The following is a 19,047-nucleotide window of genomic DNA, read 5'->3' as shown; positions in this document are numbered from 1 at the left end:
ATAGTTTCTAGGCTGGGTGGTAATGTGGGAAATTGAAGGGGCGGAGTTAACTGGGAACTCTTTAGTACCAACTGTCCTCAAGTCAAATCCAGCATCATAGACTCTCTGGATTCTTAATAGAACACAGTTTAAAATGACCATCAATTTGGCAGCCAAAGCCAATGTCAAACTTTCTATAAACTCTAGGATTGCATCTTGTTTTCAGGTACTTCTCCAGAGGCTGGCAGTCAGAGTAGAGCTTGGTACATTTTGTGATTGCAGAGCATAGTCAGCACTGCATTGCAGCCTCCCCTTTCTTTTTCTTTTCTCTTTCCTTTCTCTCCTTTTTTCCTGTATATGAGTTTTTGCCTGTGCATATGTATGTGTACCACTTGTATGCCTTTTGAATAAAGAAGAAGGCATCAGATCCCCTGGAACAGGAGTTATGAATAGTTGTGAGCAGCTACCATGTGGATGCTGGGAATCAAACCCAGGTCCTCCGAAGAACAGCTAGTGCTGCTCTTATTAACTCTAATCCTCTTCATTCCTATCTTAGCATAATCCTAATAGGCTTACTTAACTGTGTAATTTACCAACCTCTGGTAGAGTCCAACCCCTGGAAGAAAACATTAAGCAACATGAAGCAAGGGAGTGGGTAATACTAGTAAGTGGTGTTTCAGCATCCTGATTCTCTTTGTATGTCTTTGCAAGTGTCTTAGTTCTCCATCCTTCCCTGTAGTCATATTAGACTTTTCATGATCAGTTCTTCTGGAATCTTATTTCTCCTAGGTCCTAGGAAACCTTCTATCGAACATCTTCAACATGTCATTATTAGCCTTGCTCTTTAAAACATTTTTTTTAACTAAATATAAGTATCTCTTCAAACTGGAGATGGTAATAAAAGACCCTAACTTCTAAAAACCTCCAAAGTCTGCTTTCATAAAGGGGAGCTATTACTTTGTGTTATAATGTATAATGTATAATACTCTGTATTATAATGTATAATATATAATGCTGTTCATTAGCCTTGTTCTTTTTATGAACATTTATCTCATCTTACAGACAAATTTATCTCTTCCAGATGCTACCTTTTCTTGAAGTCCCTATTCTAAGCACCCCGTGCTGTCTTTTTCTTAATCTTAAATTTATAAAGAAGACTCTCTTCTTAGTCCTTGATGTTGTGACTGATCGTTAGCTTTCACTTGCCATTCAGTTGTCTCTGCAGCAGTTTGACTCATAACTCATCCTGCACATTGCTAGATCCTATAGGCATTGTTTTAGAATTCTCTAACATGTTAAATTCTTCTCATGACAATGGGAGCTCTCCCCTTCCTGAGCTGTGACACCATCTTCTACCTGCCTTTCCTACGTCTATTTTTATACCTTAGTCCCTCAAATATTAGTATTCTTAGGGGTTTTCTCTCTGGTCCCTTTTCAGTTTACTCATTCCAGTTTATTGATGTTTTGTTTGGAAACTAGATGTCTTGTTTTCTTAGTGTTTTAAAAATGCTACACAGACTATTTCATTATGATGGTTTCCCACACACTCATTCTTGCTGCTGCTTTCCCCTCCCCCTCTCCTGCTTTCACGTTACATGTATTACACTCCTTCCTTAAAAATCCTTTTCTCAGTCTGTCAATCTAGTTTCATGACTACATACAAACTAAAATACAGTATCTGAGTTTCAGAAATTGGGGTATTCGTCTTTGAGTCTGCCTTATTTTGCTCAACATGCTAATATTAGTTTGATCAATTTGACTTAAAATGGTATGATTTCATTTTTATTTATAGCCAAATAAAATGCTATTGTATATACACACCACATTTTATCTAGTCACCCTTTCATAGACATCTAGACTGTTTCCTACTGTGAATTAGTTTACTACTATGTACAATGCAGCAGTAAATACAGATGTACAGGTATTTGTGGTAGGATAGACCCCTTTAGGTATGTACTCACGAATGGTATAGCTAAGGACACAGACATCTTAAATTCAACCCCAAACTGAGTATCTCCCTTTTCTACATACTTCCTTTTATGATCTATCTCACTTATCTTCAGTAACTATAAATGCAACATGACTAAAATTCACATTTCTTTCTTTTGGATTCCCGTCATGGTGAAGGGCACCAGCATCTGCAGAACCACTGAAGTGTGGAACTAGAAAGTATCCTGTTATTGCAGCCCATTACACTCCTCACATTCATTTTTGCCAATTTTACCTTCTAAATGGATCTGTGGTCTCCCCATTGCACCTACACGTCATTAACCCAGTTCAGGAATATTGGTCACTTGGTTGTTAGCGATAGAGGTGGCTCCTAGCTTACTACTTGTATAGTCTTCCATCTGCAACTCTGAAGTGTACCCTGCTTGAATTCCTGTTTGTTTGTTTGTTTGTTTTTCCATTGGGATAAGACAGAACCACTGAAGAGTGTACTTTTGTGAGCTGGTCTTAAATACACTTTTTCTGGCTTCCATCAATTGTTCTATGTCACCTTCCTTGGCATTGCTCCTGGTGTTTTTATGTTTTCTTACTGTCCATGTTTTTGTCTGCATTGTATTTTGTTTGCTTTTATTTGTTGTTACTGTTTCTGTTTTTATTTTTTTGTTTTTCTCTACAGGTTTCTCTGTATAGCCCTGTCTGTCCTGGAACTCACTAGGTAGATCAGGCTGGCCACAAACTCAGAGATCCACCTGCCTCTGCTTCCTGAGTGCTGGGATTAAAGGTGTGTTGCACCGCCACCTGGCTCTCTGCACTGTTTCTTACATCTGCAGTGCCCCCACTATCTGCATAGTTAGTTATAATTAATTAATGGTTAATTGTTTGTCTTAGAACACATCAAATGTTGCCTTTCCAAAGTGTCTTATTTAACTAAGCTGAGTTGACCGAATCCCTGAAATATCTCCATGATTCTTTGTGTATTGCTTGCCCCACCATAGCACATCTTGAATTTGTAACTACTGATTTCTGTGTTTGACTCTCACACCAGATTACATATCTTATTTTTTATGTTATCATACAGCATTTTATTATATCATTCAATATATATATTGCATTATATGTTCTCATGTTCTTCTTCCCCAGTACTTTCCCTGTCCTTTCTTTCCTCTTGCTGCTTTCAGGTCATCGAAACCTTTACCTGTATATCACATCTGTACCATTTCCTTCCTCTTTAGAAGCTCTTTTACCCCTCTCACATTCTCCTTTGTATTTATACACATTTAAATCTACATATAAAAACTGATATTTGTGTTATTCTGGCTTATTTTGGTTAACATAACTTCATTTGCAGTTTTTCCAGCAAATGACACAATTGCACTTTTCTTCATGGCTATATATATATACATATATATATATATATATATATATATACACACACACACATATATGCATATATATGCATATATGTGTGTGTGTGTGTGTATTCAGTTTCCTTATCTACTTACTTGTTGGACATCTGGGTTAGGTCTTGATATATCTTGTGACTAGTGCTGGAATAAGTGTAGATGTGCAAGTATCTCTGACCTTGATTTCATTTGTTGGATACCTACTCAGGAGTGGGATAGCTGGCTTATATGGTAATTCTATTAGTAAGGCTTTTGTTTTGAGATACTAAATTATTTTCTCTGGATACATAAGTAGTAGTGGAACTCCTAGATTGCTATATACATGTTTTTTCTTTTTAATTTTTCTTTTCTTAGATTTTGTTTCTTTGAAAACTTGAAATACCTATATATTCTCATCAGAACTCTCTCACCTTTTATTTTCCTCCCATTCCTATCAACGTGCCTTCTTCCTGGCTTGTCCTTTTTCCAGATTCCTCTCCTCCCCTCCCCTCCCCTCCCCTCCCCTCCCTTCCTCCTCTTCCTCCTCCTCCTTCTCCTTCTTCTCTCTCTCTCTCCTCCCTCCCTCTTTCTTTCTTTCTTTCTTTCTTTCTTTCTTTCTTTCTTTCTTTCTTTCTTTCTTTCTTTCTTTCTTTCTTTCTTTCTTTCTTTCTTTCTTTTTTGTTTTTCGAGACAGGGTTTCTCTGTGTTCCCCTGGCTGTCCTGGAACTCACTCTATAGACCAGGCTGGCCTCAAATTTAGAAATTCGCCTGCCTCTGCCTCCCAAGTGCTGGGACTGAAGGTGGTGCCACCATGCCCGACTTCTTCCTTCCTTCCTTCTTTCTTTCTTTTTGAGGAAACTTGATACTGATTTCTATGGTTGCTAAACTAGAACATTCCTACCAGTAGTGAATAAATACCCTTTTTTCCCTCAACTACATAAACAGCATGAAGCCAGCAGGGCCAGATTAATCATCTTTCCTTATTACTAAGTGAGCTCACATTCTATGCATTGAGCTCTGTGTCTGCTTTATATACGTGTTTATTTGGTGAGTTAGTACTCTCTAATATCGAGGATTCAATGTCATAGTTAGCTCTGGAAGCTCCAGGCTGATCAAGGGAAAGCAAATTTCTGTAAGAAGCCTGGGAGTGTGTGCTCACTATACACATTTTTCCCCCCAATGACTGCTTTTTATGAAGGGGAACTGCATAGAAGTACTTGTTTTTTGTTTTTGCTTGAAAAAAAAAAACTTTTGGTGCAACATCTCATGAAATATCATATCACTACTGATAATGAATGCCAATGACTTGCCATTTTGATGTAAAAATCTGTATGCAGGGGGAAGGGTTGTCATTTTAACTTAAATTGAGACATATGAAATGCCATTGTTTCTGTTCTCAATTGTCCTTTCTCCACATCCAGCTCAAGACTGCAGTGCAGATGAAGACAACTTCCTTGTGCCCATAGCGGTGGGAGCAGCTCTGGGAGGAGTACTTATTCTAGTGTTGCTGGCTTATTTTATTGGTCTCAAGCGCCATCATACTGGATATGAGCAATTTTAGTAACTGCAATCTGATTGATTATATTACAGAATACATACAAAAAAACAAAGTTGTCTTACCTGTCAGTGTATGAAGCACTTTGCTCCTTAAGACAGACACCTTGGAACTTTCATTCGGAAATTAGTCCCCGAAGTTTGAGATAAGTCTTTTTTTGAATTTTTTTTTCTCTGATCTGCTTAAAATGCAGATTGGCTTTAAAAAGAAAAGAAAACAAACACACATATGCAATGTTTTAAGGTCTGTCTTAAGAAGCTTTGGCCAAATTGGGATCCTAACCTAAGATGCCTTAAACTTATTAACATGACCATTATAAGAAAAGATATATGGAGTTGTATCTTACTGGAATTAATAAACACTGCTTGACCACCGGTGTTCTGTTTCAATTTGTAACAGCTGTCCTAATTTAAACTCACCACTACTAGCTTTTGCATATACTTAAAATACCTATCAGATATTCACAGACTTGGTTTTTGGAGGGATGAAGTAGAGAGTCCGTAGGGCCATCCACAGTTTGTTTTTGTTTTTTGTTTTTTAAATAAGAACTGAAGAGGAACCAGAGAGTGTTTGTTTGTTTGGTTTTTTGAAACAGGGTTTCTCTGTGTAGCCCTTGTCCTGGAAGTCACTCTTTAGACCAGGCTGGCCTTGAACTCACAGAGATCCACCTGCTTCTGCCTCCTGAATGCTGAAATTGAGGTGTGTGCTATCGCCACCCAGCTAAGTATTACATTTTTAAAGGTTATGACTTGATGTCTTTTGAGTTCAAGTTAAATATGAAATTGATTCTCAAACTTGTGATTTTTTTACATAGGTTAAAAACAGGCTCAGAAAGTTATAACAGAGCTCAGACTGGCTTCTTAATTAGAAGGTTTTTTTTGGGGGGGGGGGTGGTGTTAAAAGAATTTGTCTGTAGCTCTGGCTGATCTGGTAGTTGCTATGTTGTCCGGGCTGGATTCAAGCTCAGATCCATCTGCCTTGGCTGGCTAAATAAGGGTCACAGGCATGTGTTACCATGCCCATCCCGGGCTTTTAAGAAAATGGTTTTTTTTTTCAGCACTACAGACGGAAGGGGTTCAAACAGTTAACCGTTCCCCTCGCTCTCGTCCTCTTTGGATGCCTGGTTAGCACTGAAGGATAGAGGATTCTATGAACTAATTAGGACAGATTGTGTTGTGTTTCTCTACCTCATCTTGTTGATCTCTGGAGCATTAAAATCTATTTAGTGTTGTCATCAGACTGGTACTTATGAAATGTAAGCTAACAGCAATCTCAGAAGGGAGGCAATGAAGCACAGCAGTTATGCTCTTGCTTCTCCAAGACAGCCGCGGTGGGGCACAGCTCTGAGGGGGTGGAGAAAGAGGCTGTTGGCATCCAAATGAGCTAGGCAGATAGTCCAGATTGAAACATTTTCCTGGTAAAAGTGAAGTGCTGATGGAATACATAAATAAATCAAGGGATTTAACAGATGAGACCATGTACACACTGAAATGATCATTAATTCATTTTAATGTGTATATTGGCTTGCTCAGAGTTTCTGTCACGTACTAATTAACAGTGAAAATGTGTTTAGGTATCCAGCTGTCAGTGTCTGTTAAGGAGCTTTCTGAAAAACAGTAGTCCTCCAAAAAAAAAATAGGCTAATTGTAGTTATTGAAATCGACATTATGTTTTCAGAACCATGACAACGTTTGTGTGAGTGACAAAAGTGTGAGAGAAAAATCTCAGATAACACAAAACATTATAATTTATTCATGGCTCTAGCCTTGTACTGAAAAGACCTTAGTGATTAGGTACTCCTTAAGTCCAGAGCTGTGTGAAAAGGGATGTGACTTCCTCAATGTTACATGTTCAGCAGCAATGAAACCGTTAGTATTTGGATTAAATTCTCAATAAAATGTAATCATTCAATAGTAAAATGTTGATTGATTAAAACTTGAGCTCCTGGGTCCAAAGGTGGCATTTTGAGAGCTGACTTGCTTCAGTCGTTTTGAAATAATGAATGCAGGCCTTCTCAGTCGTCCACTAAGACACAACTGTTAGGATTCCTGTGTTGTCAAAACTCAAGCCTCTTTGGATCATACACACAGGAGGAAAAGGGAAGGGGCTGAGTAATTGTGGCTCACTTGCTGTGACCCAGGTTCTTTAAAACATATTGAATTCTCAAGTACTATATAATGGAAGCATTCGTGGAAGGGAGGGAGGCCCAGCTTAGATAACTTGGCAGTTTCCCTAAGTTAGTTATTACTTCAGAGTCTGATTTCCAATTCAGTTACGTCTGGGGGTCAGAGTTTAGTGTCCACATTGCTCATGCTGTGCTCTGGTGATTCCATAGGACGGACTCACATGCCTTTGATGCTGCTATTCTTCACCACGACCATCAGTTAGTTGGAAAGAATTATTTGTAACCCGTGAGCTACCTAATGCTTATGTGGAAAAAACAAAACAAAACATTAGCTGGAGAGATTACTAAGCATATTTATTTGTTGGTCTTGTGGAGGACCTGAGTTTGACTCTGAGCACCCACCTGTAACTTCAGTTCTGCGGATGAGATGCCCTCTTCTGGCCTCCAGGGCACTAGATGCATGTGGTCCATAGCCATACACATAAGTGAAATACCTGCATAATAAGATCAAATAAATCTTTAAAAAGCTAGAACCCACCTTGATCCTGTCTTTTACTTGACTAGAAGCCCCCACCCCACCCCCATGTGCTTGGTATGGAACCCAAGAGCCTTAGGCATGCTAGACAAGCACTCTAGCACTGAGCTAGCTTCTCTTTCCCACTTAACACTTTAAGTCTAGATGTGGCAGGGGGGAAAGGAAGAGGAGATGCAGAGGCAGTAATTTCCCTAATGCCATCAGGCAACTCTGAAGTTGTATAAGCAAGTACTATAACTCAATATTGTATAAGCTTAATTCAGAGTTTGAACCATTTCCCAGTTTCCCTTTCTGTACTGAGAATTTTTTTTTTTTTTACATGAAAAGTTAAACAGTGGTCTTGCTGTGAAATGTTCGGGTGGATGTTGATTAAGTAATACTCCAAAGAAAATGATAGCACGTGTCTCTGCTGTCAATGCTTCATGTTTGCTTCTTCCTCCCATTGTATTCTTTACTAATTGGCTCTCTCTGCTGTCTCTCTGTTCTTTTCTAACAGCTGAGGAATGTGCTGCTGACTCTGACCTCAACTTTCTTATTCCTGTTGCAGTGGGTGTGGCCTTGGGCTTCCTTATAATTGCTGTGTTTATATCTTACATGATTGGAAGACGGAAAAGTCGTACTGGTTATCAGTCTGTCTAATCAAGCCAGTCTCGTGCTTCCATTGGCCAAAAGCCAGGAATTGCTGTGCGATAAATCGGATCCACAGACTGACTTCAGTGAGTTGCAAGCTGGCTTGGGCATGAGTAGAACTTTAAAAATGGATTAGGACCAGTCTTTATTTCTGCCATTTTCTTCTCTGTTCATTAAGATGTAATTTAAAGAAAACTTACAACTTAGACTGTCTTTTTAAAGTACATAATTTTAAGCATCTGGATCCAATTTTGGAAGCATTTCTACCGAAGTATAATTTTATATGTTGCACTTAGTTGTATTTTGCTACTTTGATGTTATTTGCAAAATCAGAACTGAAAGAGGATGTCACTTGCTTCCCAAAATAAGTTTTGAAACGTTATAGTTCATCTTCTTTGAAGACAAACATAAAACTTAGCTCATAAAAGGAATGACTTTCTGTACCTTCTAAGGAGAATTGTTTAAATCTGTGTAATTCTGTTACTTTAGAAAGGGGTCTCGGGGCTGGAGAGATGGCTCAGTCATTGAAGGCTAGGCTCACAACCAAAAATAAAAAGAGGTCTGGGATGTAACCCAGTGATACTGCATGCATATATGAAGTTCTGGGTTCCAGCCTCACAACTTAAAAGTAGCATCTAAAACAGACTACACTCAACAGAAAAATCTGCCTATTTCTCCATTACTTTCAGAGCTACTATATTTTAAGAAGGAATTGTTTGCTTATTTTTTTGGCTTTGGCAGTTTGGGGTGTATTGATTATATTAAACCTGATATTTCTACTGCAAGATGAAGCAATACTGTTCGTGTTTTTTTTAAGGTGTTGATTTAGAATGGCCTATTTTTTAAGGGTATAATTTAGAATTGTTTCCCAGCTTTAACTTGTTCAGAAAGTTAATTTATCCTGCACTAACAAAAAGAAAAACCCTTCTGTACACTTTTGTGCCTCAGTGAGTTCAAGAATTGATATTTCTAATGCATTGACTTTTCTTCTCCTGGTACCAAGTGCTAACTGTGGAATCTAGTGGACGCTGACATGTCGTCTGTCAGGTGGCTGCCTAACCAAAGCTCACCTGGGATGATCTTACAAATGTATTGATTTTGATAGAGTCTTGTATCCCTGTCGGGGCCATGAGTGCCTGTGGCTTCTGGAGTAAGGTCCTAGACACTACGTCTCCTTGTGTTTGTTGGATTCTTTAGCCACTGAGTTACTTTGGGTGTTTAATGCTGTGCATGTTTATGCCCCACATGCCAGCTTTGCACACCTGATACTAGCACGAGGCAGATGTTGAATTTTCTCGAGCTATTTTCTCTCTACTGAGAACTGAAGAGTCCAAAGATCTGTTTTCACTTCAGAGATTTTAGTTAAGCCTAAAATAGTAATCTTAAGTCCAAGTCAGTGGTTTTCAACCTCTGGATTTTGACCCCATTAACAAACCCCTGTCTCCAAAAATATTTACATTACAATCTGTAACAGTAGCAAAATTAGTTATGAAGTGGCAACAAAAATGTTTTGGGATGGGGGGGGGGTCAACAGAAAGGGTTGCAGCATTAGGAAGGTTGAGGACCACTGGGCTAAGTGATGTTAGTTTGATAGCAGATCCCATGATCAAATCCCAATCTACCTCTGAGCATACTGCAGCTGCTCACCACTGTGCTGCTGCCACGAGCTGATGCCAGGCTATTTTACCATTAACTGCAGTTCTGAAATCCTATTAAAAAGAAAGCAGGTTTGCCAAGATGCTTTCCTGCTATCTTATCTCTGTCTATCTCAAAAGCAAAGACACCCAACTGTGTAGAATTGTGGGTAACTCAATCCCTCTCCACTTGCTCTAATAGATACAGAACGGCTTTTAACAAAACGTCCTCCAACGGCTTCTGCTTATTTGTTATTTAGCAAAAGTCATCTAGCCAAAATGCCAGTACTGTAAAGAACAGTGACTTCCTTTCAATATATATTTTGGATATTATCTTGAAGCCTAATTAATTAAATGGACTTTTTGGCTTGCTAAGTATATGACTTGAATATTCAGAGAGACTCCAAAAATATGGGTATATTCAAAACCTTTCTACTCTTTGAGCAGGATACTAATGTAACTAATTCTTCATTAGGTGTTTTGGCTTTATCTTAGGCAATTAGCAGATGTGTCTTTTAGTCTCTGAGCATTGAAATACAAAATCATAGGAGGTTAAAAAAGTTGCTTCAATTCCAGTGAAGTTCAAAGTCTGTGAACTGAGTTGAGTGTTCAGTTAGCTTTTCTTTGTGAGTTCATGTTACACCAATATAACAGTGGATCAGACTAAGACTTTGAACTTGTGAATGGTGAATCATTTTCTACCTAATCCTCTTTGGGAGAACTGATGCTTGCTGTTCTTTCAAGTTTTGGATTTGTCCCATTTAAAGAACTAATGGATCCAGGGAAAATAAAGTATCCTTGTTTGATCTCATATGTGTGATTTTAGATTGATACATCAGCGCTAATAAAGGTGATACATCCCATGCCACCATGGATAACCTCACTTTTATTCTGTGTACACAGCCTTAAGAGCTTAGATTGATTTATAGCTTTAAGTCCTTTTCTTTTGACATGCCAGCACAAATCATGATCTTAAAGGTTTGCAATTTGACTCAAGTCCCATTATAAGGTAACTACTAGAACCTTTAAAATAGACAATTCATGGGGATGGAAAGATGGCTCAGTGGTTAAGAGCACTGTCTGCTCTTCCAGAGGACCTGAGTTCAATTCCCAGCAACCACCATTCTTAAATGTTAGCATTTCATTTTGTGACTGCTCCATGTTTTATTGCCATCCACTGTTTTTTTTTTTCTTTTCTGAGACATGATCACATATAACCCAGGCTGGGGCTTTGAACTCCTGAGCCTCCTGCTTCTAACTCCTGGGTACTGATATTATAGGCAGCACTACCACATACAACTTTAGTTGGAAAAGTGGCTCTACACAGGATTTGTGGGACTGGTTAGGGAAGGGGAGTCTCAACAGAATATTTCTTGTTTCATCTCCTTTACTGAATGTATTCACAATTCAATACTTAACAAGTGCAGCTAGCAAGAATACTCCATGTATATTGTCTGTAAGGGTTCCTATGGATGTAAGTCAATTTGAAGGATCACCTTTTAAGTTCAGTGTATGTAATCCCTGAGAGCACTACTGCCTTTAGAACTCAGAGGAAATATTTCCTCTTTTCCATTACTTTTATTGTTTATGTATTTTTAAGGCACTGTAAATTTGGATCGCTTTGTTTCAAGAGGTATGCACAATGAACAACAAGTTTTGGTACATAGTGTTTTTGTTTGTTTTTCCTTGAAATGGTTTCTCTGTGTAACACTGACTGTCCTGGAACTTGCTCTGGCATTAACCTCACAGAGATCCATCTAACTCTGCTGGAATTAAAAGTCTGTGTTACAACTGACCAAATGGAAATGGCGGCATGGAAATCAACTGCCCTCCCCTCCCCCCCCAAACACATTTTTCTTTTTTTAACCAGCAAAGCAACTCTAATTTCTTTTCTCAATACAAAGTCTCACTATGTAGCTCTGGATGGCCTCAAACTTCCAGAGATTCTTCTGCCCCCCCTCCCACCCCCGCCCAGTGCTGAGATTAAAGGTGTGCACCACCGCCACCTGATAGCAACTCTAGTTTCAGTGAGCTGCTCCAGGGCTAAGCTCCTGCCCCACATTGTGTCATTCAGGACAGTAAATCTGAGGTTGCAAATTATCATTCCCAGTTCACAGAAGTGAGGTCACTGAAGCATTGAAGTTAGTGGCCAAGCGGCTATCTGAGTTCAGGTTTGTCTGCCTCCACAGACCATACCATTTAGCATTATACGTCCTGCTCCTCTAAGATGCTTCAGGCTTATAGAGCATTTGCCTTGTATTAGTCACAGAAATCTGACTTGTGCTCTGCCAGCCTGCCTTTAATCAATCCAATACATACACTCCATTATTCTTGAGTTTGGAAGGGTAGATGAGTTCTGTGGCAACGTGCCTTTTGAAAGCTCAGTGCCAGTTTGCAGTGTGCCTTATTACTGATGCTAAGCTCTGAGGATCTTTTTTTCCAAGCTAGCCTCATCCATTTATTCTGATCACATATCATTATCATTCTGCCCTCAGATTCTTCTGCATCATGAATCATTTCGACTGTGCATTAGTGTGTTTAAGAAACTAAATGGCTCTCTCTCTGTCCTCGCTTTCCTTAATGTCACTCCTATCCCAGAGTCATCCCTTGGATTTAAGTGCACTGTAGCTAGGACACTTGGCAGTTTGAGCTCTGATACACAGCTCCTACTCCCAAATGTAGGGCAGTGCTGTGGTTATGAGTATGCATGGCCATACCCAGCTAGGGCTTCAAATGGGGATCCTTCAGCTTATACAGCAAGTGCTCTTACCCACTGAGCCATCTCTTCCGTTCTGAAGTGCCATTTAAAACTGGCTGGACAGGTAATGCTTCATTGACAAGATGACAGTTCAAAGAGACTTGACTGGGGTGGGAGTGTGAGCTATGAAGGGAGCTATGGAACAAGCTTTGCAGATAGAATGCAGAGAAAGTACAAGGACCTAGAGAGGAAAGCACCCTTGGGGGCTTTGGGGGGGGTCAATATGGCTACAAAGGAGTAGAGGGATGTACTAGACAAGATATGCTACAGATTATGGCCAGAAGTTTAAATATGAAGGTAAGCATCTCTTGAAACTCTTTCAAAACTGCCCTAGATTTGGGAGTACGTACTTCCTTGCCAGCCAGTGGACCAGAAACGGCAAACTTAAGGCCAGTAAAAAACTCTGTTTTTTTCAACACCTAGTGTTTTATTCAGATAGCAGTCCCGTTACACATGGTCCAAGAACATTCAAATAAGAACTCAAATCAGAAGTTAAAGATTGGTCTTCAAACATCATAGCCAACAATGCCACGTTTGCCTATGATCTCTCCGATATAAAACCACATCCACACCTCAGTGGCCACCAAACCATTCAGCACAGCTTCCTTCACTGTAAGGTGTTTGAAGCTACCAGTTTTAGCACTTTGAATGGTTTTTTTTTTCACACTCTGAATAGCTGTAGGGATTTCACCAGGGGTTGGGGGAACCAGCTCAACCTTGGCGTAGTGCCAAAATGTGGCCAATCGAGGCTTCGAGTAAGTCACGGCAGCGGCCACCATCGATGGTGCCGTCTCCGTGAAGTTACAGATGAGCTTGGCCATGGTCTAAGGTGGAAGGTATGTCTCCCCGAACCACCGGCTGAATGTCCCTCTGCTTTTTTTGTTGGTTTTGTTTTGGTTTGTGTATGTTATTTTGTTTTGATTTTTAAAAATCTTACTGTTTTTTTTATTTGTTTTGATTGAGGGATTGGAGAGAGATGAGTTTGGGGAGTGGAAACACGATAAAAATGTATGAAAAAAAAAAAAGAGAAACCCTGTTTCAAGCAAATAAGGCAGAAAATGACAGACCAGGACACCCAATGTTGTCTGATCTTTGTTTACGCACATGGACATGCACTAGTAATGCATACAATGTGCACATGTGTGTGTTCATGTTCGTGCACACACACACACACACACACACACACACACACACACACACAACAATATTCCTATGACTTTCACTCCCCCTACCTTGTAGACCGAGGTTAGGTTCCTAGCATCCACAGGGCAGCTCACAACCATCTGTAACTCCAGACCCAGGGGATCCACTCTTATGTCATGGTCCCCTTTCTAGTGTCATGACCAGTAACCACATCCACAAAGACATAAATGTATAAAGTTAAAATGTGTATTTTTACTGGGATCCACAGGAGAGAAAATGTTTTGTAAATGTATGTGATACTTTTCTGCTATGCCACTTAACATGATTTCTAGTTCTACTGATTTTTCTGTAAATTTTATTTCTTTTTGTACAGATTTATTTTTTGTATGTATTTGTGTACCCTTATGTGTTGTGTGTGTGAAGGTGAGTGTAGGTGTCTGTGGAGGTCCGAAGAGGGTGTTAGATCCCCAGGAGCTGAAGTTACAGGTGGTTGTGAGTTCAGGTTCTCTGGAAGAGTAGCTGGTACTCTTAATGGTTGGGCTTCTCTCCAGCCCCATAATTTCATTTTTAAAAAAAGGCAACAAAAATCCATTGTATATATTGAACACTTTTTTCTTTATCCATTGATCTGATTCTATTTCTTAGCTATTATGAAGAGTACAGCAATATACATGGATGTGTGGTCTCTGTGGTAGGGTTTACAGTCCATTACATAAAGATAAATATAAAATATAAATATAAATATATTCTCCCTCTTTCCCTCTCTATTCTGACTGCAGTTTCACCTCCCTTCCTCCTCTCTTCCCAGTCTCCCCCCTCCTCTCCTTTGTCCCCCTCATCCACTCCTCCAGTTCTCTTCAGAAAAGAATAGGCTTCCCAGCCAACCATGGCATATCAAGTTACAGTAAGACTAGGCACCTCCTCTCCTGTTGAGGCTGGATGAGGCAGCCCAGTAGGAGGAAAGGTTCCTAAAGCAGGAATAAAAGTCAGAGATAGCCCTTGCTCCTGTGTTAGGAATCTTACAAGAAGACCAAGCTACACAACTGTAACATACGTGCAGAGGGCCTAGATCAGACCCATGCAGGCTTCCTGGTCAGTCTCTGTGAGCTCCTGTGAGTCCAGGTTAGTTGAGTCTGTGGGTTTTCTTGCAATGTCCTCAAACTTTATGGTTCCTACATTCCTTTACCCTCTTCTACAGGATTTCCTGAGCTCTGCCTAATGTTTGGCTGTGGGTGTCTGTATCTGTTTTCATCAATTGCTGGGGGAACAGTCTCTGGTAAGAACTGGGCAAGGCACCAATCTATGAGTATAGCAGGATATTAGGAATAATTTTCTATTCTAGGTCTCTGAGCTATCCATCTTCTGCATCCTGGCCTTCCAGGCAGTGTCAGGGGTGGTCTTATGGCATTGGTCTCAAGCTGGACCAGCCATTGATTGGCCATTCCCACAATGTCTGCTCTAGCTTTACCCAAGCACAACTTGTAGGTAGGACCAATTTGTATAGTTAGTGTTATGGCTAGATGATATGATAGTTGCATTTTTACTCTTTTGAGGGCCCTTCACAGTTGATTTGTGTACTGGCTACACCAGTTAATATCCCTAACAGCAGCGTGAAGGCTTTCTCTTTCCTCATCAGCATTTGTCATCTGTTTTCTTTTTGGTAGTCTGGGGTGAGATTTAATCTCACTGTAGTTTTAATGTCTCAGATGGCTAAAGGAACAACAGTACTTCTTGTGTCACTTCCAATTCCAAAACGTAGCCTGCATCTGTGACTTCTGGAAGTTTCTATGTAATTAGTTAATTAATTAACATCCCAAATGCTGCTCCCTCTCCTGGTCTCTCCTTCCCAGAGTCCCTTCCCCCATACACTCTCCCTTTCTTCTGCAACTCACTGCATAACTTCACAATTCAGTCTTGATTTTCAATGTGGTTGGAGTATACTTTTTCTGTTCATCTGAGTCTTATCTTAGCTCTATTCCCTCTCTACTCCTTCTTCTTGTGATCACAACATCTGCAATTTATCATCTTTAAGGAAAAGATTCACCTTGATATCATTAAGCAAACACTTATTGCTTACTATATTTGGTGGCATTCTCTTCAATCTTTTTAAAACTTTAAAACGCTATACCATAGAATGTATTGTTACTTTAGAGATGGGCAAACCTAACTTAGGTTAAATAAATTGTACAGGGCTACATAGCTACTCTGTACTTTAAATGCCAAGGTTCAAAAACCTGTACTGACATAAACATCATACTATATGATACAGCATTTAAAAGAAAGCAAATGGAATTCTGGACATGCCATCTACCTTCAAATAGAAAGTGGGGAATCCATATACAACCACCAAACCCAGACACTTTTGCACATGCCAGCAAGATTTTGCTGACAGGACCCTGATATAGCTGTCTCTTGTGAGGCTATGCCAGTGCCTGGCAAATACAGAAATGGATGCTCATAGTCATCTATTGGGTGGAACACAGGGCCCCTAATGAAGGAGCTAGAGAAAGGACCCAAGGATCTAAAGGGATCTGCAACCCTACAGGTGGAACAACATTATGAACTAACCAGTACCCCGGAGCTCTTGACTCTAGCTGCATATGTATCAAAAGATGGCCTAGTCGGCCACCAATGGAAGGAGAGGCCCTTGGTCTTGGGAAGATCATATGTACAGGGGAATGCCAGGGCCAGGAAGTGGGAGTGGATGGGTTGGGGAGCAGGGCAGGGGGAGGGTATAGGGGACTTTCAGGATAGCATTTGAAATGTAAATAAGGAAAATATCTAATAAAAATATAATGTGAAAAAAGAAAGAAAGCGGAGAATCCAGTCGTGCGTCCTAGAGTCCTGGAAGGGCACGAGGAAAGGAGCATGGACAGAAAATGTTTTCAGAGCACAGAGTTGGATAGGACGAATACTCTCTGATGTTCAGTAGCAAAGGAGGATAACTGCAGTTAGGAAATATAATTTTGAACATAAGAAAAGCAAGTAGGGAGAATTTTGAATGCTCATATCACAGAGAAATATATATCAGATGCCCTGAACTTATCACTACATATGTATAGCAAAATATATTAAAATGTCACAGTATACCCCATTATTATATATAGTTATGTGTCAGTTTTTCAAAAATCTGGGCCGAGGAGATGGCCCAGTGGGTAAGAGGCTTACTATGCAAGGCAGAGCACCTGGATTTGAGTGCCCAGAACCCATGCAAAGTCCAGGCCATCACGTATGCCATTTACTCCAGTGTTGGGGAGAGACAGATGGAGTCCAGGGGCTTGCTGCTCAGTGGGCTGTTGAAATGGTGGCCTTCAGGGTAGACTGTGTCTCAAGAGAATATATCTGAGGTCCTTCTCTAGTCTCTGCTGGTACATATACCTATACAGACATGCACATATGGCATGTACAGCACACACATCATATATAAAATAAAATCATTTAAAAGTCCACATTTGGACCATCCAGAGACTACCCCACCTGGGGATCCATCCCATATACAGTCACCAAACCCAGACATTGTGGATGCCAACAAGATTTTGTTGCCAGGAGCCCGATATAGCTGTTACCTAAGAGGCTCTGCCAGTGCCTGACAAATACAGAGGTGGATGCTCACAGTCATTGGACTGAGTACAGGGTCCCTAATGAAGGAACTAGAGAAAGGACCCAAGGAGCTAAAGGAATTTGCAGCCCCATAGGAAGAACAACAATATGAGCCAACCAGTACCCCCAGAGGTCCCAGGGACTAAACCACCAACCAAAGAAAACACATAGTGGGACTCATGATTCCAGCCACATATGTAGCAGAGGATGGTCTAGTTGGTCATCAATGGGAGGAGAGGCCCTTGGTCCTGTGAAGGCTCTATGCCCCAGTATAGGGGAATGCCTGGGCCAGGAAGCAGGAGTGGGAGGGGTTGGTGAGCAGGGGGAGCAGGGGGAGAGGATAGGGGTTTTCAGAGGGGAAACCAGGAAAGGGGATAGCATTTGAAATGTAAATGAAGAAAATATCTAACAAAAATAATAACAAAAACAAAAGACAACTGGTGAGTAATAAAATAGTGCTTTTATTGAAATGTTCTATAAAACTAGAATCAAACATCTCTAGCTGCATATGTAGCAGAAGATGGTCTAATCAGCCATCATTGGGAGGAGAGGCCCTTGGTATTGGGAAGATTCTATGCCCCAAAACAGGGGAATGCCAGGGCCTGGAAGTGGGAGTGGGTGGGTTGGGGAGCAGAGCGGGGGAGGGTATAAGGGACATTCAGGATAGCATTTGAAATGTAAATGAAAAAAATATCTAATAAAAAATGTTTAAATAAAAAATAGACCAATAGTTTAATAGATAAACCATACAAGTGTGCTGTAGTTTTATTTTTTGAGGTTGTTTTGTTTTGTTGTTATTTTGAGACAGGGTTTCTCTGTGTAACTTTGGCTATCCTGGAACTTGATCTGTAGACCAGGCTGGCCTCAAAGTTAGAGATTCACCTGCCTCTTCCTCATAAGTGTTGGGATTAAAGTCATGCTCCACCACTGCCTGGCTAACATGTAGTGTGTGTGTGTGTGTGTGTGTGTGTGTGTGTGTGTGTGTGTGAATTTATAGGGTTATTCTCTTCAATCAGTAGGGAAAGAGTGGAACATTAAAAATAATGCTTAACTATTGAAACAGTAGTTTACTTATTTTTAGACCCCTGACTTCACAACATTAAAAAAATGCAAGTATGCTTAAAGAGGTTAAAATTTAAACTACAGAAGATCCAGAATTGAACATAGATAGCTACAGTAGCACAGTAGTGGGGATGTTGTGGTAGAAACACTTGCTTGGCATGCACAAGGCTGTGAAATAATCCACCCCCCACGAGCACATACACACGAGTGAAAAATGATAGTGGAAAAGAAGATATTTCAATATTTAAAAATGTACTATTTCTGAGCATCTAAGTGACACCAGACACAAAGTTAAACAAGACCATGACAGCAAAAACAAAAGAAAATATTTGTTCTCTGAAGTATATGGGTTAGGATAATATCCTTACTACCAAATACTGACAAAACAAGAGAAGACAGCCATTCCCAGGAGTGAACTGGAACAAAGACTTGAATAGGTGAATCAAAGCAGAAAAGCTGCATATAGATAGCAAATTGAGAAGTGCTCCGTCTTCCTGGTCACAGAAAGAATGGAAACTAAAACAAAGTAACTTATTAGGTTAAATGTTAAATTAGAAATATTATTACCATGTGTGTGTGTGTGAGATGTGTGAGAGTGTGTGGGTGCTCATACTGGCACATGGAGATCAGAGGACAAGTTGTGCGACTGCTTCTCTCCTTCCACTCTTCTGTGGGTTCTGAGGGCTCACACCCTGAT

The 19,047-nt window shown here is 40.1% G+C and overlaps 1 protein-coding gene and 1 pseudogene across 3 annotated transcripts in view; one reads left to right on the top strand and one right to left on the bottom strand.

The window, feature by feature from the left end:
- Lamp2 (lysosomal-associated membrane protein 2) overlaps nucleotides 1–10,654 on the top strand; it is a 56,814-nt gene extending 46,160 nt beyond the window's left edge. For 2 of the 3 annotated variants that reach the window (NR_152733.1, NM_001017959.2), the window contains one exon: nucleotides 4,730–5,252. Coding sequence is in view for 2 of the 3 variants with exons in the window: in NM_001017959.2 (NP_001017959.1) it covers nucleotides 4,730–4,869 (140 nt within the window). In the remaining variant the exon portion in view is untranslated. Of the gene's footprint in view, nucleotides 1–4,729; nucleotides 5,253–8,019 lie in introns of those variants that run through there. The other variant, NM_001290485.2, reaches the window with a different exon arrangement.
- Nucleotides 12,943–13,412, bottom strand: Gm4853 (predicted pseudogene 4853; annotated as a pseudogene).

The sequence above is a fragment of the Mus musculus genome, chromosome X, assembly GCF_000001635.26.
Source record: "Mus musculus strain C57BL/6J chromosome X, GRCm38.p6 C57BL/6J".
Taxonomy (NCBI): Eukaryota; Metazoa; Chordata; class Mammalia; order Rodentia; family Muridae; genus Mus; species Mus musculus.
This window is presented reverse-complemented; position numbering and strand designations above follow the sequence as displayed.